Consider the following 22399-nt stretch of genomic DNA (forward strand, 5'->3'; position numbering starts at 1 on the left):
GGTAGCTGTGGGGTTAGGAGCAGGGGGACAGGCACCCCCAGGTGATCTAAGCACTGAGCACTCAGTGCTCAGCCTGTCTCAACTAGCCACAGGGAGGCATGAACACATTTAGGGGAGAAGGGGGAGCACTCTGGGCACCCCTGCTTCCAGTGCCTGCATCCTCTAGAGTAGCCAGAGAGGTGCTGTTTTGCCCCGGGTCAGCCGATAAGGAGCAGAGGGTGGAGGGCCGGGCTGCGTCCCCAGTCTGAGTGGGCTGTGACCCTGTGGGAAGGTGAGGGGTCAGAGAGCTTCCTGGCTGGCAGTTAGGAAGTCTTCTGCCCGCTTGTGTGCCTCTAGTGCCTTGATGGTGTACACGTCCTGTGGCAGCTCTGACTTCCTCCGGAGCAGTACTTTGTCCTTCTTGATGTCCTTCAGCATCTGTGTGTGGATGGATAGGGAGATGGCCAGGAATGGTGACCAGTTCCCAGGGAATCCATTTCCTCCTCTGGTTCTGCTGTCCTGTCTCCTCTCTCTCTAGACCTGTTACTGCTGTCCCAACCTGACCTTTTCCCCCCCGGTGCCCCCTCACCTGCACAGCCTCCGTTTCCACTGTTCTCTTCAGAAGTTGGATGTCCTCTGCTGTGGGGGTCTCTGTCTCCATGGAGTACACAGGGGGCAGTGGTGGAGGGGCGCGGAACATAGGGTACTGAGGGGCAAGTCATGGACAAACAGTGAGAAGCACTTCGGAGCCTTCGGTGGGCCTATTTGCCTCATTCTTCCTCCAAAATCTCTCCCCAACTTCTAAAGGGACCGCCTGGGTTAAGGGCAGCAGCTAAAGGCCTCACCTGGGGGTTGAGCCTGGCCAGCTCCTCAATCTTCTGCCACATCTCCTCTCTCTCCTTCATTCGGAACCGGCCCCTGAGAGAGGAACAGTAGGACTGGGATTGAGACGGGGGACAGTGAGCTGGAGGTAGAAGGTGACAATCCTCTCAGGAGAGAGAGACTCACTTCTGCTTCTCTGCCTTGTACTGCTGTGTACAGTCATCAAATAGCTTCTGGTTCATCTCCATGAACAGCTTCAGGGCATTGTAGATGAGTCCATGAATTGTCCTGCCACAGAGAAAGATGACGTTCGAGAGGCCAGAGCGCTAGCAGTGCCACAATCAACTGCAGTTTGCTTGGTTCCCAGTGTCTGCCAAAAGCTTTCTCGCTTACTGAAAGCTCCCCCTCACAAACCTCTATGCTGTAGGAGCAGCTAACCCTAACTAGATCATGTGCCTTAGAGCATTCTGTGGCTCTCACAGAAGCCCGAACCTTCCTTGCTCGTGCCTCATGGCTTCCCAGTAACACAGAGGGCTGTCGTACCACACTAAGTCGGCTTTCAGCAGCAGGAAAGCCTTTCCATCATGGATTCTTTATGCGTTGTTAAAGCCTATCACATAGTTCCCACATTCCCAGAATGTCCCCAAGGCTGTGGTAGGACACAGGTACTGCAGGGATGTCTCAGCGCCTTTTCTTGGCACTCAACCCCATAAGATCCTACTTAGTAATACTTGGTGGGCACCAGCTCTCGCAGAGTGTCCAGCTGAGATCCAGGTCTCTTGAGTTCTACACCCTCAAAGGTTTGACTACCCAGGTCCTACCATCAGCCCAACCCCAGTGCCCTACTTGTTCCAGTGGCTTTTGGAGTTCCTATAGAGAGCAGGGAACATGATGGGGAGAACTCGGGCAGCGTTGTCACTGATCAGGCTCATGATGTACTCATTGTTCCAGTAGTAGAGGGCGCGCTCTGCCACCTGGCAAGGAGAAGTGCAACTCAGTAGGCGCTCGAGTTCTCAAGTTCTCAAGACCTGCTCCGCCATGTCTGGGAGACAGTGGGTTTGGCCTTACCTGAAAATGGGGGCTGGAGACACACTTGGCAAGTTGGCGGAAGAGGGGCTCCATCACTTTGCTGAACTCTGAGGGTTCAATGACATCCAGAATCTCCTCTAGCTCGTTCAGAAACATCACCTCCTTGGGGCTGTGGGTCTTAGGCCAAAACTTGAGAAGTCCCACAATCACCTGTGAAGGCAACATGAGGCTAAAACTCTACAGTTCTCTGGAAGCCTTTGTATTGCCTTTTCCCTTGCCTTCCCCCAGCTAACCACATGGCTTCTCTGGCTTAGACTGATTCTGAGCATATAGGTTTTGATTCCCCTGAGAGGAAGCCACATGGCTCGGGCCTCCTGAGCATCCACTTTATTACTCGGTAATAAATCCACAGCATTACTCAGTAGTTACAGACGGAAGCTAGGAGTACTGTTCAGCAATAAAGCTCTTACCCGAAATGTACAAGGCCCTAGGTTTGTACATGGCCAATACCACAAACAACAGAAACAAACCCAGCAGGTACAGATGGGCAAACATTGCTGGTGACTGGGCCCCAGAAAGGAAATTACCGGCTCAGTGAGACTGCTCTCCTTCTCCAGGAACTGTACCACACAGTATGCCAACTGCAAAAGATTGAGGGTGGGAGTGAAACTCAGCTCTCGGTGACAGACAAGATCCCAGAATGGAAGGGGAGGTGCAGAGGATTTCCCACAACCACTCTTCTAAGGCAGGAGGAATCCCTCCCTCCCCTTTGTTTCTGGTGCTCTGGTGAGGGATCCTCAGAGGAACATGGCTCACCTGAGGGTGATATACGCTCAGGGACTTGACTTTGTGTAGTGGAAGCAGGACACGGATGAGAAACATCTTGTGCTCTTCCTTAAGGGGCAAGGCAAAGCCATTGATGATGCTAGAAGTCAAGGGACATTTTTAAGATCAAAGGCTGATGTCCAAGCTCAGTGTTCGCATGCCCCAATCTTCTATGGCATCTGCCCTCCCCGACTCACCTGCCGAGGATCTCCAGCAGCTCAGCAATCCCATTGTGATGTTCAGTCTCATAAATGAACCTAAGGAAAGAAGGCCCTCTTGACACTAGCCCTCCAGCATTCTGCCATCTTCCCTGCCTTCCTGTCCCCACCCCACCTCAGCAGGGGCATGCTATGCTCCCAAGCCTGGGCTCATTGCCTCACCTGTAGAAGATGTGGTTGATCTGCCTACGAATATAAGCCCGGAGCCCCAAAAACTTGCCATAGATGCGATGCAAAATGGTCTTGAGAAAATCCCGCTCTCGAGGGTCCTCGCTGTCGAACAGGTCCAGGAGCTAGGAGAGCAGGAGGTTAGGAAAGGCAGAGAGTGAGGCAGCAGCCAGGGAGGGCATGGGCTGCAGTCACAGGGGCCTTCCCAGGGGAAGTCCCAAAGTTCTCTGGGCAGTGGGGTCAGATCATATGACTCATCCAATGTGTTGTCTGGGTATGCATGCTTAGACCCCGCTGGGTGGAGAGGAGCAGTGTGTTGCCCCTCCCTCAGGTACACTAGAAGTTTCTTTGGGAGCCTCGTGCCAGACAGCTGAACTCCCAGTGTAATGAGAGTAAGGGGAAGAAGCAGGCAGCACACAGGGGAAGGCATATGGGGCTATGGCTCATGGGAAAGACAGGAACCTCAGACTCACAGCAAGTACAAACTTCTGGTCAATGTACTTCTTGGCTATGTTTGGCTGGAAATCTGGAGACTCCAAGAACCGTAAGAAAAACTCATACACGAGCTGTGGAAGAGAAGCTTCACTGAGACATGACATAAGACTGGGAGACACCCCCTTGCTGCAAGCCTGAGTGACCCTGTTTCCTGTCGTCAGGCCCATCCTGTCCCTTTGCCCTGGTACCTGGAGATGTGGCCAGGCAGCTTCCAAGGTAGGCTCATCTTCCTCAGGGTCAAACTCTGCTCCTGTGGGATTCGATGAAGGAGGCAGCGTCCGGAAGAGATTCACTGAAAACTGAGGGGTGAGCCCAACTTAGAGCAGTGTGTAGGCTTCTCCAGGGGCTCCCCCCACCATGTCCTTTCCTTGTGCCCACCATGGTGACAGCCTCAGGGTAGATGGCCTCAGTGACAACATCCCGGCTGTGGGTGATGTACTCCACCATTTCATTGAGTCCTGCCCGCTTCACCTCTTTGAACTTGAGGTCACTGAGTGGGTCTGACACGAAGTCAAAGAGGACACAGCACTGGCGTAGCTTCTGGATGAACAGCTCCTCGCGCTCCTGGGTTGGCGAGTCTGTGGAGGCCTCAGCAGTCAGGTGTGTCCCACCATTCTTCATGCATGGCCCATCTGCCCATTGTGGCTTTTCCCTTCCCACCCTGACACCATTCTGGTCCCCGCACCTCAGCCACAGCTGCACCTCTCACATCCATAGTACATGCTTTTCCCAAAGATAGACTCCCCAAATCAATCCTCATGGCCCCAAGCCCAGTTCATCCGTCCCTGGCTGGCTGTGAGTACCTTTCAAGGCAGGAAGCTTCTGCAGCTCCCGGTTCTTGCTGAGGTTGAAGCGGGAGGAGCTTTGGCGTCTTTCTTTCTTGACAATCTGGGGTCCTCCTGAGTACTTGATTTTGCTGAGTTGTGTTGGGGGTGGTGTGCTGTTGCTGGGACGCTTGTTGGATGATGGTGGCTGAGACTGAGGCTGGGGCTGGGCCTGGGCATAAAAGTAATTTGTTGGTGCCAGCTCTCCAGAAGATGCCCTCTACCCTGGCCTTCACCATCTACCATCCCTAGCCTATTCATGCTTGTAGAGAGGTAGTGAGTTATCCCTGCCCAGAAGGAGATAGGCCAGGGACAGAGATAACTGCGGTTATAGGTCCAGAGTACACTGGCCAAAAGTTAACAGCCTTAAGTGTTCACATCAGGAGAAGGCAAAACAAACTGGAAGGACGACAGAAATCAGAAAAGTAGCTATCAGGGTGAAGGTCAGCTTGTCTAGCACGTGCAAGGCTGAATTCCGTCCTCAGGATGGAGAAAAATGTCAGGCACCTTCTCCACAATGGAAACACACACACTATGTCTTGAGGACATTTGGAAGTGCAGTGTGCTGCGTGCCTGACAGTTCACTGACTACTTGGACTGGGGAATGCTTTGTAGCCTCCAATTAAAAAAGTAGAAGAGAAAGTCATTCTTGAGTCTCAGCAGTTTATCAGAAACTTACTTTAATAACAATCCTAAAGAGAGAGAGAGAGAGAGAGAGAGAGAGAGAGAGAGAGAGAGAAAGGAAAGAAATAAAGAGAAAGAAGGAAAAAAAGAAAAGAAAAAATGCCCTGGGACCAGTTAAATGGCTCAGTGGATCAGAGCATGCGTTGCTCTCATAGAAGACCTGGGTTGGTCCCCTGTACCTGCAATAGATGGCTCACAACTACCTGCACCTCTTTTATTTTTAATTATTTACTTTTATTATGTGCACTGGCATTTTGCCTGTACAAAGATGTGTCAGATCCCTGAGGATGGCATTACAGACAGTTGTGAGCTACTGTGTGAGTACTGGGAATTGAACTCTGGTCCACTAGAAGAGCAATCAGTGTTCCTAACTGCTGAGCCATCTCTCTAGGCCCCCTACCTGCACCTCTTTAATGCCCTCTTCTGGCCTCCAAGGACATCAAGAATGCCTGTGGTGCACATACATAATTACAAGCAGACAAAACACTCATACACATAAAACCAATAAATCTTTCTTGTTTATTTTGGCTTTGGAGACAGTGTTTCTCTGTGTAATACTGGCTATCCTGGCTAAAAATAATAAATGTTTAAAAACAATAATTGAGTATTATGCCCACATGTCCCAGAATTTGGGAGGTAGAAACACAGGGATCACTATTTCCCAAGCCAGCCTGGGCTGCACACTAAGACCCTGTCTTAAAACAACAAAACCCCACGGAGCCAGTGTCATTTTAGACAATGCAAGGCCCTTGGTTTGTGTGTGCTTGTGTGTAATATGTGTATATACATGTCCTTGTGTGTGAATGCAGGCGTGTGAGTGTCACAGTGCATGAGCATATGGATGTCAGATGACAATAAGGGTGTTACTTCTTGACATTCATCTTGTTTGAGGCAGTGTTTCCTGTTCACTGCTGCATAGGCCAGGCTAGATGGCCTGTGAGCTTCCCAGAGTTCTCCTGTCTCCCACTTTGCTGGAGGCTCACTAGCATTGCAAGTGTGTGCCCTCATCAGTCTTCACATGGTTCTATGGATGGAACTCTGCCCCATCTAGCAAAGTCCCTGACTCCCAAGGCCCAGTGAGGCACCTCCTGCCTGTCTGCCCTTTGCATGCTTGTCAGAAACCGAATGTGTGGCTGTGACAAACACTCAAGCATTTCTTCCAAATCCTCCAACTTCTAATATGTCTCCACTGTCCTGAAGTGGATAGGAGACACATGAGCCCCCTAAGAACTGCAGCCATCACAAGGGTAGCTGACCTAAGACAACACAGCCTTTCTGCCTTCCAAATGGACATTGTCCTGTTTAGTCGCTCTGAGACTGCAGAGGACTGAAGTACCTTCCATTGCAAAATCTACACCCACCCAGGAAGCCTTCATGTACCTGCACCCCCTTGCCTCTACCTCCCAAGTGTGGGTACCTCCACAGCAGTTTATGAGGCACTGGGCATAGAACCCAGGGCTTTGTGCATGCTGGCAAGCACTCTACCAACTGAGCTATACCCCTAGCCACCACTGTAAGAAGTAATTTAACAGAAAGATGAAACATAAAATTATTAGAAAAAGAAGCTGGGCAAAGTGGTACATGCCTCTACTCCTAATTATGCAGGAGGCTAAGGCAGAAAGCTCAAGAATGTGAGACCAGCCTGGGCAACACAGGCAAGACCATAGCTTAAAATTACAAAATGCACAGATGGAACATGGTGGTTTATACCTTTAACTCTAGCACTCAGGAGGCAAAAATCAAAACTATCACTGCAGGTTGAAGCCAATCTGAGCTACACAGCAAGACTCTGGTGCCAAAAAAAAAAAAAAAAAAAAAAAAAAACTAACAAAGGTGCTCAGTCAGTAAAGGCACTTGCCCCCAAGACAGATAACCTGAGGTCAATATTCAGGACCCAGTTGGTGGAAGGACAGAATCAACTCTCACCAGTTGTTCTGTGACCTGTGTGCCAACACACAATAAATACAGAAATAAATGTAATTTAAAAAAACCCAGAAGCACAGATTGCGTGCTGTGTCTACTGCATGATGAATTAACTGGTTTAAGAAATGCAGACCATTTTAGGTTAAACCCTGAGACTCACAGAGGCGTCTCCTCCCTCTGTGACGTCCAGAGCTCCACCTAGCCCTGTTCTCTCCATCCTTCCTTCTCTAAACACCCCGCCAAGCACTGAAGAGAAAGGTGCCTAGAACAGGGATAGCCCTGGCCTTTGAAGTGCTCAGAGACCGGTAGGTGAGGCAAGCACAGAAGCAGCTAGTGGTAACTGGAAACTCCAGAGCAGAGACCACACAGGCTGTGGAAACACGAGTGGGTTACAAATTGCCTGCAAGAAGAGGTGAATTTTAAAAAAGATTTGTTTAAAAATTATGGGGGGTGTGTGTGTGTGTGTGTGTGTCTGTGTGTGTGTGTCTGTGTGTGTGTGTCTGTGTGTCTGTGTCTGGAGTTACGGTTGGTTGGGAGCTGCCCACGTGCTAGGATGCTCACTTAGGTCCTCTGCAGGATCAGCAAGGGTCCTTAACCACTGATGCATCTCTTCAGAACCCTGAAGGGGTGAGTTTTGATTTAGCTCTTAAAGGATAAAGCTCGGCCGGGCAGTAGTGGCGTACACCTTTAATCCCAGCGCTCTGGAGGCAGAGGTAGGCGGATCTCTGTGAGTTCGAGGCCAGCCTGGTCTAGAAAGTGAGTTCCAGGACAGCCAGAGCTAAAACAGAGCAACCCTGTCTCAAAATAAGTAAATAAATAAATAAAAGGATAAAGCTTAGTTAAGAAGCACAAAGAGACAGACGGGGGCAGGGGGATAAAGCAAGTCCAGAGCAGTTGGAACTACATGTAGGAGGGCCTGTTACAGAGGAGCTTGCTGTTTCAGGAGCCTGGACAATAACAGAGTAGATGCTAGAAGAACAAAATGGAGCCAACTCAGAAAGGCTGTGGACTTTGGATTTTAACTTTGGGAGATGCCAAATTTTAATTTGTTTATTTTTTAAATAGGGTCATACATTATAGCCCAAGTTGGGCTGGAACTTAATGTATCAACCAGGCTGGCCTTGACTTCACAGCAATCATCCTGCCTTCGCCTTCCAGGTGCTACGACTATGTGCAGGAATGAGCTCACCTAGCTTAAACCACACCTGCTCAAATTAGACTTCAGTGGGTTTGTTTTGAGACAGGGTCTCTCTATGTACTCCTAGCTGGCCTGGAACTAATGATGTAGACCATGCTGGCCTTGAACTCACAGAGATTCACCTGCCTCTCCGTCTGGAGAGCTGGGGTTATTGCTGTGGGCCACCATACCAGCTCAAACTAGTTCTGAAGTAGAGAACTTGGCTGAGAGTACAGCTCAGTGGTAGAACAGGGGCTTTGCCTGAACGACACCCTGGGTTCAATCCCCAGTACTCCAAAGAAAAAAGGAGAGCCATAAAAACCAAAAAGGTTTGAGGATAACAACGATGGCCTTGGAGCCATGTGGGGAGACTGGAGCATTTCTCCCCCCGCCCCCATCCCTGCACCGAGAACTCAGGACAACAGCACAATAAAGAGTCTACTGTTTCCAGAGTTAGAGCAGAGAAGACCCTCCACGGCAGGACAGCGAGTCTCACCTGACCCCTCAAAGCCACTAGGATCCTCCTCTAGAGTCTCAGAGACAGCTCATCCTTTAGCCCATGAACCCCAGCCCTGCCATTTACTCACAGTAAAGGCTGTTCACTCTGAGCCTCTAGCTCATCTGTAAAATGGGAGGGATAAGAGAAAGCTCCTAGAGGAATGCAGTGACAGTCAAATGTGCATGGGAAGTACTAGGTAGTGTCCAGTGCTAAGTACGCTGGTCTACTAGCAACTTTTGTGTCAACTTGACACAAACCAAAGTCACCAAAGAGGAAGGAGCCTTAGTTGAGAAAAAAATGCCTCCACGAGATCCAGCGGTAAGGCATTTCTCAATTAGTGATCAATGGGGTAGGACCCAGACCATTGCGGGTGCAGGGTTCTGTAAGAAAGCAGGCTGAGCAAGCCATGGGAAGCAGGCCAGTAAGCAGCACCCCTCCATGGCCTCTGCATCAGCTCCTGCCTCCAGGTTCCAGCCCTGCTTCAGTTGCTGTCCTGACTTCCTCCGATGATCTGGGAGTGTATGCCAAATAAACCCTGTCCTCCCCAACTTGCTTTTTGGTCATGGCGTTTCATCACAGCGACAGAAACCCTAACTAAGACAGCTGGTTGAGCTGTGTCCCACCCAAATTTGTGCCTACCCTGAATCTTTGAATGGGACTTCACTTGGAATAGGGTCTTTACAAGGGAAAAGGAGCTCTTTGTACTGGGCTGCATAGGATGGCCCTAATGACTGGTGTCCTTTTCAAAAAGAGGTTCAGATAGCGACCAGCACACACACAGGAGGAAGGCTGTGTGAGGGAGGAGCTGACGTATGTAGAAGACAAGTGCCAAAGACTGCTGAAAGCCAGCGGGAGGAACAGAACAAACCTTCTCCAGAACCTTATGACAGGACTGGGCAACGCCCTCGGAGTAAGTGCTTGCTATGTGATTGCAGCAAACACTTTTGGATGCCCAGGACCCCCCTAAGCCAGGTGGGCATGGCAGCACACCTGTAATCCCCAGAAGCAAGGACAGAGCCCCTGGAGCCGCGGTTCTCACCCTTCCTGACGCCGCAACCCTTCACAAAGGTTCACATGTTGCGGTGACCCCCAACCAGAAGAAAATCATTTCATTGCTACTTCATAACTGTAATTTTGCTACTGTTATGAGTTGTGGTGTAACATCTGACATGGCCCCTGTGAAAGGGTTGGCTACCCACAGGTTGAGGACCACTGCCTACAGCAATCTGGCTAGTCAGCCCTAGGTTCAGAGAGAACATGTCTCAATATATAAGGTACACAGAGGCTGAAGAAGACAACACAAATAAGACAGCAACTGAAGAGGACATCTGAGGTCAGCCTCCGGCTTCCACATGCATGTGAACACACGCTCATGCACTTCCACACACACGTACATACATGCACATACCACACACACATACACACACAACAATTAAATTTAAACCATTTAAATAAAAGAGACCAATGAGATGAGATGGTTCATTGTAAAGGGCGCTTGCCACAGAGCCTGAAGACCTGAGTTCAATCCCTGAGTCCTACAGAGTAGATGGAGAGAACCAACTTCCGTAAGTTGTCCTTTGACCTCCACCAGTGTACCTTGGTGCTTGACACACACACAGGAAACAAATAAATAAACCTGAGTCAAAAAAAAAAAAAAAAAAAGGAGATGTAGTCTCAAAAATAAAGTTCAGGCTGGCTTTGAATTCACAGAACTCGGCCTGCCTCTGCCTCCCAAGAGAGCACAGCTATACACTCCATCCCAAAGTTTTAAAGTCTGAAGAAAAGAACCTCAAAAGCTAGAAAGATGTCTTAGAAGCACTTGCAGAGGAACCCGTGTTCAGGTCCCAGAAACCATGTCAAGCAGCTCACAACAGCTTGTAACTCCAGCTACAGAGGATACGATACCTTCTGGCCTCTGCAGGTACGTGCTCACAGATACACACACATACACACAATTTAAAATAAATTTAGAAAAAGATCTCAGGCCACGCCTTTTATGCTACCCTGACTTCAGACTTCTAGCCTCCATAACTCTAAGACAATTAGTTTCTGCTGTCCTGGGCCCCCTGGTATACGTTGATCTGTTTTGGCTGCCTTGGAAAACTAATACAAAATAACTGCTCAGTAAAGTAAATTACTAGGAATGATTGACAAACACTCTGGCAAATGCTTGACATAGTGAGTCTGGCCAGAAAAGCCCAGAGTTACACTAGAAAAAAAGGCAGGGGAGAGCTAGGGTGAACCGTATTTTAAAACCCTGGCCTCCGGGCTGGAGAGACAGCTCAGCAGTTAAGAGCACTGGCTGCTGTTCCAGTGGAGGTTTGTTGCCCAGCATCCACGTGGCTGCTCACAACCATCTGTAGCCCTGTTGGGGGATCTAATACTCCTCTCTTCTCACCTCCACAGATAGCAGGCACGCCCATGGTACACAGATACTCATGTAGGCCAAACATCCATACACATAAACATTTAAAAAAGAGCATGGCCTCATAACCCGCCCCCAGCTGTCTCAGCATTTCTGTCATCCATCTGTGAGTACCTCTCTGGAAAGTCATGAAGTAAAATTCCTGCAGCTGCTTCATACAGATAAGTCCTGGGAGAATTCACATAAAACCAGAACCCAAGGTGAACTTGACACCCTCCTTTTCTAGTGGGGTGAGACAAAGACCTGGAGAGCCCACAGCACACTTCTCAGCCTCACCAAGCCTTGGTCTCCCCACTTCCTGAGACCTCCCCTCATTCACCAGCTTACACCTTCAGTCACCACATTCAATGTGTGCTCCCCATACGGCGCGTGGCAGGTACCTTCCTCCTGAAGCTCCCACACTCGTAAGCAGTGAGCTCACCAGGAACTATTTACCTGCAGTTGTGGAGTGCATCCAAGGGGCTGGGGGACAGAACAGCAGCTCACAGGGACCCTGACCTTGCCCTGGGGATGATGGTAAGTGGTGAAGGCAGGCTGCTCTAAGCAGATAACAGCCAGTGTGCCTAATAACTAGAAGAATGTTAGGCAGAAGGTGGGAAAGGCGTGTTGAGTGTTCTTCCTCTCTGAGTCTCTCTTGCTGCTTTGTTGTTGTTTGTTTTTGTTTTGTTTTTTTAAGAGAAGGTTTCTCTGTGTAACAGTCCTGGCTGTCCTGGAACTTCCCTGACTGGCCTTAAACTCAGAGAGATCTCCCTGCCTCTGCCTCCCAAGTGGTGGGATTACAGGCGTGAGCCACCATGCCCGGCTCCCCTTGCTGTTTTTAATATTGTCACTAACTGTCAGCTACTTTCCCAGTAGGTCCCGTCAATACCATCCATCACCTCTGAAAGGAAGACTGAGCCCCGAGGGTGTATTACAGACACATTTGCTATGACCCACAGTGAGTGCACAGGTGTGCGGTAGAAGCTACACACCACCATACAGCTCTTCCCCAGTTCACACCAGGTCGGGAGACCATGAGAACAAATCGTTACATCTGGTGAGAAGGACCAGTCCAGAAATTGTGCAGATTACTATGCGAGCAGACCCTTCCCACAGCCGTAGTAATCATTACTTTGTTGTGGTTTTTAACTGCTGGAGTCCACAAGAAACCTGGCCTAGTTCTTCTGATTACTTTGCAAGTCCTAAAACAATGGTCACAATGTAAACATTAGTTGGATCTCTTTAGAGGGGACAGGAACAAGAAGTAGCCTAGAAAATCGATAGTTAACTGCAAACACTTGTCAATCAATCTCATTTCCCAGAGAAGGCACAAGACCAGCCAGAAACTAAGACTTCTGCTTCCTGAACAGTTTAGAGAGGTTGGAGAGAACAGAGAGCAGACAGCAGCTCCTACACACTCACAGGCTGTCCAGCAAACAAGCATCCGCTGACCATACCACACAAGGGCATCCCTGAACTTCCCTAAGCTGCTCTACTCTCTGGTGTCTTGTTTGCCTGTTCATTGCTTTATGGCTCTAGACTGCTGAGCTGTGTTGACCTCTGTTCATGACTGTCCTTTGGTCACTCGGAGATCAGGAGAGTGGACCCAGCCCTGCGCAACTCAGGGACAGCAGCCACTCCCGAGCCCCTGCCCCACCCAGGTCCATACCAAAGGGACTTGTCATCCCACGAGGCAGTTACAGTTTTCCCCTTTTTGCCATGACCATAAAAATCCCGGCCCCCCACCCTTGAGTCAGGGTCTTGCTGGCCCAAACCTGTGATCCTTTCCATTTTTTAATTTGCCCTAAGAAAAAGACATTTGTGTGTGTGTGTGTGTGACTCACATATGTGTGTGCCATTCATGTGTGTCACTCGTGTGTGTGTCATTTTGTGTGAGTGAGAGTGTGTGTGTGTCTGTGTGTGTCCATACATGCACACTGGAAATTAAACCCAAGGCCTTAGGCATACTAAGCATGGGTTCCAATGCTGGCCATACCCCTAACCACTGAAAAAGGAGTCACCGACACTGAAAAGTGGCAGGCAGAAAACAACTTCTAGGGGAATCTAAGGAATCTGAATGGACCGGAGTACTTATTTGTTCTACATAGCTGAAGCCTGCCCAAGAGCAGCTGAGACTTGCACCCTCCCTTCTGCCTGTGTGACCGTCCCCTTCAGAGCCTTCCCCTCATCGAGATGCTGCAGCTAGCCCGTGCACTGAAACCAGGGCCATGCTGACATCTTTTACCTCATCTGTGTTCTCCCCTCCACCATCCTTGCTTGAGCTGCTGGGCTTGGCTGTGCCTTTGGCAAGCTTGGGGGGTTCCTGCTGGGAGAAGATGGAGTTAGGGTTAGCAGAGGCTAAGAGAAAGGACAGACCTTACTTGAACCATTAAAACTTATTTTTTTGTCCTGGGGATAAAACCAAGGGGCTTGCCTATGCCAGGCAAGCACTCTATCACTGAGCTGTATTGCCAGTCCCCTTCTAGGTCTTTGTTTTAACTGTGTACTGTCCAACTGAATCAGTTAAAACCTACTGCATCAGCTGGGCATGGTGGCAAATGCCTTTCATCCAGCACTCAAGAGGTAGAGGCAGGCAGTTCCAGGTCAGCCTTGTCTAAAAAACAAGTTCCTGATCAGCCAGGGCTATACAGAGAAACCCTGTCTTGAAAAACCAAAAATAAATAAAAACTCTACTGTATCAACCCTGGGACACACAAGGAGATTCAGCCCCTCCAGGCAGCTTAGATTCTGGTTAGGAAGTCAACCTCAGCATAATAATTAAACACGACAATATTCTTTCATCTGTCTCCTCACGAGGCTAGTGAATAGCTTAGGCTGAAGCAGCCCTCAGTCAGGAAAGAACTAAGGTGAGATGGCTTCAGGGAATAGTATCTGGTCACAAGCTGGTCAGACTGGCTTCTGGGCAAGTTGGTCAGAGGTGCCCAAGGCTCCCACACGAGAGCAGAGCAGAAACCACCTCTCTCCCCTCAGGGTCACCGAGAAAGACTCAGAGGCATTTGTTTAGTTGTCATAAGCAGCACCCAGACAAGGGGGTGCTATTGGCATATAACAGGATGCTTAGTGTGGAAGCGTCCCAACCCAAAATGTTAAGAGTGCCTCGGGCAACAAGCATGGGGATAGAGATGGAGGTGAAGTCCTGAATTGTTAACAACTGTGAGCACCAATCTATAAAGGTTCCCTTGGGAACCTGGCAACTGGCTGAGAGCCCTGGCTTGTCCAGCATCTCTTCCCATGCTCTTGGCCAAAAAAAAAGCAACCACACAGGGACAGGATGGGGAGAAAGTGAAAGAGACTCGAGGATGTAGCTCTGACTGCAAGCTCAACACAGATCAATGCTGTGGCATCAGCTGCAGCTCTTGGAACCTTCCACCCAGTTAACAGACCTATGTGGCATGCTTGGCCAAGCTAGATGGGTCCAGTTCAGTCATGGGCATGAGCCTATGGAAGGGGCAATAAGAAATCCTAGATTTTCTTAAAGGGAAATACAGCCCATTCTAGCAGTGTGGTCAGAAGCTCGGCCTGAAATGCCGCAGCTGCAGTAACTGTAATAGTTAACAATAGAAGGGAGTAGAAGGGAGGAGGGTGGGGGAGCAAGATGAAGCTTAACTGGCAGAGGAAGGGCTGCCATGTGCATCAAAGACACAACTTATCCCCGGGGACCCAGAGGCACAAGAGAAATGGGCTGGCGACACAAGAGGACAGACTGAGGCCAGCAGGGATGGACTTTCTCATGGTGCAGTTGTGTGGAAACAGACTGCCCAGGGAGGCTGAAAGCTCCTGGTCCTGAGCATCTGCGAAGAGGCTGGATGACCTCCTCTAAGGCAGGTTGCGAAACAGTTCAGCCTCAGATGTGAGTTGGATCGGAGGGCCTTGGAAAGCACTTCCAGCCCCGAGAGTCTGCAATTCAACAGCAGCCAAGCCCCTTCAGGGAGAAGTGTTAAATCAAGTGATTGTGACTATGGGGCACCCGGATCTCAGGGAGAAGCGAGCTCTGTGTGGGCTGGAATAGGGGGAAGGCTTTCTGGGGGCGGAGAGGGAAAACCATTCCCGGATGGGGAGCAGCTTGAAGCTCTGTACAAGGAGGAAGGGGGTTCTTTGGGTGAGCACTCTCCCACTGCCTACTGACCAGGCTGGCCCCACTGACTCCTGTCAGTTGCTCACAGCAAGTGGTGGAGAGGGAAAAAAAAAAAGGCAGCCAGAACACAACATCAAAGCGACGGACAGCACACAGCAGACATGGGTCCTCCAACAAAGCTGACCCACCTTCATTCAAGTCTGGTCTCTATACTTGATCATAAGCTGCTTATTCTTCGTTTGTCCCTCCACCCACCTCATGGCACTCAGCATGACGCCTGAGACACATCTCTCAGGGAATGTGCCTGAGAGATTCAGCTGCCTTGGTGTGTGGGTGTGAGTGGGTGTAGGGGAACAGGGCCCACGAGCCTTGCTCCCTGTCTTCTGAAGAACAGGTGAAGCGCACACACTGTGGCCCAGCCCAGCTGTCGCATGATGGGAGGCGCTGGGCTTTAGAGCCAGCACTGTGTTTTGAGCTCAAGTCTTATTAGTTATGTGAGAGTGAGGAGGTACCTAGCCTCTCTGAGCCTCATTTTCCTCATCTATTAAACAAAAACAATAACAGCACACACACCTCTTAGCCCAGTGCCAGTGCACAAAATCCTAATGTTATTAGTATGATTATTATGAACAAGAAAGTGGGAGGGTGCAGGGGTACTTCATGCAGGAAAATAAAAGCCCTAGATCTAATCTCAAAAGAGAACGGTCCTAATCTCCCCAAAGACTGACTCAGCACAACCTACTAAGCACCTACTGTGTGTAAGGGAGATACCAAACCTCAGCACAGCTTAATTACTACCTTAAGGAAGAAGACAAGAGCACGATTCATTCCCACCCAAGGCTGAACACTTAAGTCTCTAAGTGGACCCAAGTGAAGGCTCGGGAAAGATTTCACAGAGCAAGCAGGGAAGGGACAGCAGAGATAAAGGAGAAAGGGGACAGGTGATGGATGAGCAATAAGGAGCCTCCACCCACCTGTCTTTGTGCCTCCATCCCGGTACACCTCAGTCACATTGTCATCTCTCTCCCCCTCAGAACCTGAAGGAGGCCAAACGTAGCCAGGAATCCAGTGTAGGCATTAAGGCTCATAAAGGGCTCCCTGTCTACCCCCATGCACCCCAAACCACCAACTCACTCATGGCCTATGGAGGTCAGAGAACGTCTCCTCCAATTCTCAAGCATCACAGGCAAAGGCTTTCTACAGACGGGACAGGATCTGGTCCACAGACTGAAAACTACAGATGGTCACAGATCCCACTTCTTCATCCCAACTCCACACTCATCGGTTCCCAGCTTAGCTCTCCTGAGTGCGCAGTGTCTCCAGCCGATTGGCCCAAACCACGCTGGCAAGCCCGCTCCCCAAGGACAGGGCCTGGGTAGCGCATACAGCTCAGCCCAGCTCAACACTTGGTACACCATCACCAGCCCTACGCTCTAAATCTCAGACTCTTGAGAAGTTACGGTGACAGAGCCACATGGCAAATCCACAACAGGATGAGGAGTCTGACTGATAACGTCAGAGATGGAAGCAAAGCGGCTCAATCGGGGGGAAAATGAACACAGTCCACCTCTGGGGTCTCCAGGAGAGTGGCCCACAATGCCAGGCCTGAGCCAGGCAAACACAAGGGGCCAGCCTCAAGAGAAGAAAAGCCGGGGGAGGCTGGAACTGCTATCCCGGCATCCATTCCCACATAAGTCTGCGCCTCACGGGAACCACACCTGAGTCAGATCTCAGCAACAGCAGGAAACAAAGGGTAAGAAAAGACAGGGATGAGGAACAGATGAGGGTGGTATGGAGGCAGAAGGTGAACGAAGGCAACAAGAAACGGCCTGTGGGGCTGGGAGTGTAGCTCAGTGGTACTGCACATGTTTAGCATGTGCAAAACTCTGGGCTTGATCTCTATCATTGCAGATAATTGGCCTGTGTAAGGACATTACAACAAAGTATGCATGTCCAGGGATGGCGGGAGTGCAGGATAAGGAAGGAAAGAAAAAAAAAAAAAAAAAGTAACGGAACAGGGCAGATCGCTGCTAAAGAAAAGGAGAAATCCAGCACTGGTGCCAAAAGGAAATGCAAAGGTTATCCTAAGGAATAAGGGGAGGAGCCTGTTCAGATTAGAAACAATGTCCTGTCTGGGGTGAACGTGGAGGCCCGCTGATGATGCCAGTTAGACACTTGCACAGAAGAGCCCTCCAAGACGGGAGACCTGAGATTGCAGCTGGGCCTCCAGCAGGATGTGTGACCTTGGACAAGTCCCTTCCCCTGGCACGGCCTCAGTCTCCTCATCTGTACCACCAGGGTACTATACTGCATGTGCTCAAAGCTCCCTTCCAGCACCGACGTTCTGGGGTTCCATCAACACAAGGAAGGGCTCAGTCCTGGCTTACAAGTTTTTGTGTAAAGGAAGGCTGGAGGGAGGGGCCTAGGCCAGATTTGGGCGGAGGAGAGAAAAAGCAGGGCGGTTCTAGGTCAGGGGCTTGTCGTGGAGGGAGAAGGCACTCTACAGAACTGTGAGAGGCCGTCTTTAGGCTGGTGAGGAGAGGAGGGAAGGGGCTGCGCAGGGCGGGGGTGGGGGGAGTGCCGGAGGGAGGTGCAGTCTTAGATGAGGACTGTCCCAAACCTATGGGGGATCAGGGACAGAGGAAGGCGGGGAGAAAAAGCAAGCGAGTGAGCTGGGAGTGGAGCAGATCTGGAGGGGGCCGGGGGTAGGAGCAAAGAGGAAGGGAAGAGGGATAGGTGGGGGGAATCTGTCCGGGCAAAGAGGGAGAGCTGTCCCAGCTGCTGCACGGGCTGGGGGTGCTGCCAGCCGCGCGGCCCAGGAGCTGGCCGAGGGAGTGCTGCGGGGGGCCGGACCAGAGGGTCAGTCTGAGGCTGTCCCGGGCCTGCCTTGGGCCCCTCCCAGAGCTCCGCGCAGGCCCCGCGGCGGAGGCTCGAGGGGAAAAGCCACGCTCACCTTATCCTTCTTCAGTTTATAGGGCATCTCGGCCGGTCCACACCCGGCCCGGTTCCTGCGGCCCCGCTCCGGCTCCGGCTCTGCTCGGCCGCACTCGGCCCGCTCGGCGTCTCTCCGCTACCGCCTGCGCGCTGCGCCCGGGCCGAGCCGTGGCTGCGCCTCCAATTGGCCCGAACTCTTACAAACCTGCCTGACAACCAGGCGCCGCCTCCTCGGATTGGTCATTGGAGCCAAGCAGCTTCCCTTTTTTCTCATTGGAAAGAAAGAGTACAAACCGCCAGGGTTCGGCTCCCAGAATTGGCTGGAGTGGAAGGTCCCGCCCTAGAGAGGGTCGGGCTTCGGGAAGGAGGCGGGGCCATGGGGAAACCCGAGCTTGGCTGCCAGAGCTGTTCTCTCCGGCGTCGCCTGTGCGTCGTCCTCTGCTATTCTTCAGTCCTTGGCGCTCTGCTCCTTCCCTCCAGAAGTGGCTCTCACGTTTTCGTCTGCTCTGCTACCTGCTCTTCCCCGTTCGGACTGGAGGAAAGCGGCTCTAACACGAAAGGACACCTTTCTTCACAGGAATTTAAGTAGCTCAAATTGCACACGTGAAATCGATAGAGAAGACGACTCCCAGGGGTCCTGCTGGGCATTCATCAAGTCTGTCCTAGATCACAGTTGCAGAGGGGGAAGAGCTCAGCGGTGGAACCCGACTGAAAGGAAATGAGAAGCCCTGCATTGCTGCATCTTCAAGACGTGGGTCCCTGTACCTCCTGCAAGGGTGCTGGCCTCAGTAAACCAGGTGCGTCTGAGCCACTAAGCATGAAGTGGAAAAGCAGCCTTGTCCTTCAGTGTCCCCAAAAACGTACCCCTTACCTGTGCGGCTGCCGCACCCAAGCTGGTGTTCTAGTGGAAAAGACTGAGTTCTTGCCCTCAGGGAGTTCCCACTCTGGTGAGGTTCACAGACTTGTGTAAGAAATAAAACACAATAACATGACTTGCACACACCTCAGAGTGGCATGGAGATATATGCTTTAGTTACCCTAGGAGCCAATAGACTACATTAAGAAGCTGGAGGAGACCCATGAAAAATAAGCCCGTGGGAGATGGGTGTGGTAGCTGGGTGTGGGAGCCTACCTCTCTATTCCCAGCACCTGGAAGGAAGGTGGAGGCAGGAAGATCAGGAGTTACAGGCCAACCATCTCTGAAGCCAGTTCCGGACCAGTTTGGACTACAGTAAAAACCCTTCTCTCTCTCTCTCAAAAAAAAAAAAAAAAAAGTTAAAAATTAGCCAGTAGCTGCTCGCCCCACATGGAGGAGGCCTTGAAATCCCCAACAGCACAAATAACTAAACAAATAACCAACGATTCTTACACAAAGAGCAGTAGCTATAAGAATGGTAAAGAGGTTAGAGAGATGGCTCGGCGAATAAAAGCACTTAGTGCTCTTTGAAAGGACCTGAATTCAGTTCCCAGCACCCAGAATAGCTGGTTCACAATTGCCTGTAACTCCAGCCCAGGGCATCTGACGCTCTGTTCCAGGCTCTGCAGGTACTTGTACTTACACACAGACACCGACACGTGCACACACACACGCACACACAAACATACACATAATTTAAAATTGTTAAAAAATGGAATGGGAAAGCTAGGAGACATGGCTCAGTTAAGACTGTTGCTGCTCCTCCAGAGGGCCTAAGTTAGGTTCTCATCACCCAAACCAGTTGACTCACAACTACCTGTAACTCCATCTCCAGGGGATTTGGGGGAGGCGGTCTGACGCCCTCTTCTGGCTTCGATGGGCACCTGCACACAAGTGTCCTACACTCATACAAACAGGCACATATAAATAACCTTAAAAAAATCAATGGAATAGAGATGAGAGGATCAGGAGATGTGTGCAGTCAACAGGATTAGGTGAGTCACTGGATTCAGGGATGATGGTAGAGAGGAAAGGATGAGCTGAGGATGACTTTCATTCGTGAAGAAAGATGGTTAGTAATGGTTGGCCAGAGGCAGATAAGAGTATGATAAACACTGACTAGGAACACCATGATTTTGCAATTAGGAGGTGTCTGGCGGTTTTTGCCAGGGAAGCTTCAGAGGAGTGGAAGTTTATAGTGGGTTGGAGAGCGAGGTAAGGTCAATAAATGTAGGATCCTGACTCTCAGACAGAAATAGTATTTAGCTTTCTGACTAATGACAAGTTGAAGGCAACACGCAGTGGACTGCATTTCTACTGTTATTAGCCTGGGAGGGAAAGCTGTTTGTTTGTTGGTGGATATTTATATCTGTATGAGTGTAACTGAGGCAGGACAACAGGTGTTGCTGCCCAGACCCAAAGCCTCAAGATGCACTATTATCCCGAGGCATAAGCTCGCCTGTGATTGCATATCCGCGTTAGACCTACAGTCCTTTCCTCTGGGAAGCAGGGGACAGACACATACACAGTTAAATTGCAAATGGGATCCTTTTATCTGTGTGACTCCAAGTCCCCAGCACCTTCTTTTTTTTTGTTCTTGTTACAGGGTCTTACTGTGTATCTCAGGCCGTCCTTGAATGTGAAATCATCTTTCCTTGGCCTCTCACATGCTGGAATTACAGATGGGTACCACCATGGGAAGTCCTATTACATGCTGTTTTGCAAAGTACATGCAGGCTTAGAACACTGTATACATAATAAATAAATAAATCTTTAAAAAAAAAAATCAAGAGAATCCAGGCATGCTAGAGAACTTACAATTGAAAATAGCGTAGTCATCTTCAACATCAGTGCTTGCTGCAGAAGCATGAGAACCTGAGTTCAATACTCCAGGCCATATCCAGCACCCATGTGAAAAACTGGGTGTGGTGTTCCTCATCTGGAATCCCAGCAATGATGAGGGTAGAGACAAAAGGATTTCTCCAGCAAGACTAGCCAGGTGAGTTAGTTCTAGGTACCCTATCTCAAAAAAAAACTAACATGGAGAGTAATTTCAGAAGATATCTGTGTTTTGTAAGTTTCCTCATAGATTAAAACATTCTATCCTGCAGGAAGCTTCTTAAGCAGGGAGGTAAGCAACTAAAATAGTTTCAGGAAGTCCCTGAAGCTGACCAGATTCAACTAGACCTCTTCCTGTCAGAGTAAGCAATAAAAGCTGAGATGTTCCTCTCAGAGAAGTGAAACCAAGCTCCAAAGAAGACTCTCGGAGCAGACCAGCTGCCTGGAAGAAGCAGAAACCAGCCAAGGTGCCTATAGACCAACTGAGGCTGGAAAGAACACTCCAACTGTTGAGGTGCCTGCAGGCCATGCTGTGTGTTCCAGGTTCCCATGAGCTGTAACCCACGCTGGGGTAGTCTTTGGTGGCTCTGAGTCATTTCTGCTCCTGTGAGTAAACCCAGTAAAACACATTGGTCCATCACGTTGGATTTAGTTGGTATTTGTGCTTTGATCAGTTGTGGGATCCCTGTCTGGGGCAAGAAAACATGTGCGGAGTCTCCCCAGGAAAAGTTTTATCACATAACAACCTGACCTTAACATGTAGCCTCCAAATGAATGTTCACATATGCACATAAATACAATTACACCTGTGCCTACAGGGGGGCACATGCACATACAAAAAGATAAAAATAAACAAAAAATAAGGGAAAATGGACAGTTCCACTGAGACAAGTTCTTATTATCCTGGGCCAGCTTCAAATTCACTAGGTAGCTGCTGCCTCTACCTGCCAAGTGTTAGAAAGACAGGCATGTACCTCCACATCTGGTTTTATAAAGTGAAAGAGATCCAGCCCAGGGCCATCCATGCCAGACAAGCACTCTACCAACCCCAATTTCAGGTTTGCGACGTAAGGTATTTCCAAGAACTATAATCAGAAATCTAAGTATTTTCTAATCTTTCTGGGGATAAATATATCTTAATACATGTAATCCTAATACTCAGCTTTCTGCTATCTGAAGATCAGATTTTTCAAGAATGTGTACTATACAAAATAGAAGACTATCTCAAGAGGCCCAACTGTAAAGGAAGGGAGAAAGCCCAACAGTAACTGGAAGAAAATACAAGGTCCAAAAGAGGCAATAGCCATGATCCAATACATTAATTAAATGTAATTAAAGAAAAACTCAGTAACTGTTCATTAGAAACATGACCTATGCGGGCTGGAGAGCTGGCTCAGTGGTTAAGGGCACTGGCTGCTCTTCCAGAGGTCCGGGGTTCAATTCTCAGCACCCACATAGCAGCTTACAACTGTCTATAACGCCTGTTCTAGGGGATCCAACACCCTCATACAGACATACATGCAGGCAAAATAACACTACACATAAAATTTAAGAAAGAAAGAATCAG

General features: G+C 49.8%; 1 protein-coding gene and 1 long non-coding RNA gene across 3 annotated transcripts; one reads left to right on the forward strand and one right to left on the reverse strand.

The window, feature by feature from the left end:
* Positions 1-202: 202 nt before the first annotated feature.
* Positions 203-18428, reverse strand: Ppp2r5d (protein phosphatase 2 regulatory subunit B'delta). Of its 2 annotated transcripts, none has more exons than XM_055613135.1 (16): positions 18097-18428; positions 13293-13370; positions 4340-4532; positions 3915-4114; positions 3725-3835; positions 3515-3607; positions 3036-3166; positions 2853-2912; positions 2647-2755; positions 2418-2471; positions 1870-2040; positions 1648-1775; positions 988-1089; positions 825-897; positions 569-685; positions 203-417 (listed from the first exon to the last, which is right to left on the reverse strand). In XM_055613135.1, exons 1-16 carry the CDS (start codon positions 18121-18123, stop codon positions 280-282), a joined length of 1785 nt encoding a protein of 594 aa, XP_055469110.1. In that variant the 5' UTR covers positions 18124-18428; the 3' UTR covers positions 203-279. The 2 variants fall into 2 exon arrangements, with proteins under 2 accessions (XP_055469110.1, XP_055469101.1); XM_055613126.1 differs by having other exon boundaries at positions 13293-13373.
* Positions 18429-18430: 2 nt separating this feature from the next.
* On the forward strand, positions 18431-21472 carry LOC129681250 (uncharacterized). The gene is made up of 2 exons (XR_008720820.1): positions 18431-18874; positions 20600-21472. It is a non-coding gene; the product is annotated as an uncharacterized LOC129681250 (long non-coding RNA).
* The last annotated feature ends 927 nt before the right edge of the window (positions 21473-22399 follow it).

The sequence above is a fragment of the Psammomys obesus genome, unplaced genomic scaffold (genome assembly GCF_907164565.1).
Source record: "Psammomys obesus unplaced genomic scaffold, mPsaObe1.curated_primary_1811, whole genome shotgun sequence".
Lineage (NCBI taxonomy): Eukaryota > Metazoa > Chordata > Mammalia > Rodentia > Muridae > Psammomys > Psammomys obesus.

Bases quoted from the DNA above. Each gene is read 5' to 3' on its own strand.
- Ppp2r5d (XM_055613126.1), bottom strand. From the start codon at position 18,123: ATGCCCTATAAACTGAAGAAGGATAAG. The intron at 2,756-2,852 runs GTGAGTCGGGGA...CTTGACTTCTAG, and splicing joins CTGCTGGAGATCCTCGGCAG to CATCATCAATGGCTTTGCCT. The intron at 1,090-1,647 runs GTAGGGCACTGG...TCTCTGTGGCAG, and splicing joins TCCAAAAGCCACTGGAACAA to GACAATTCATGGACTCATCT.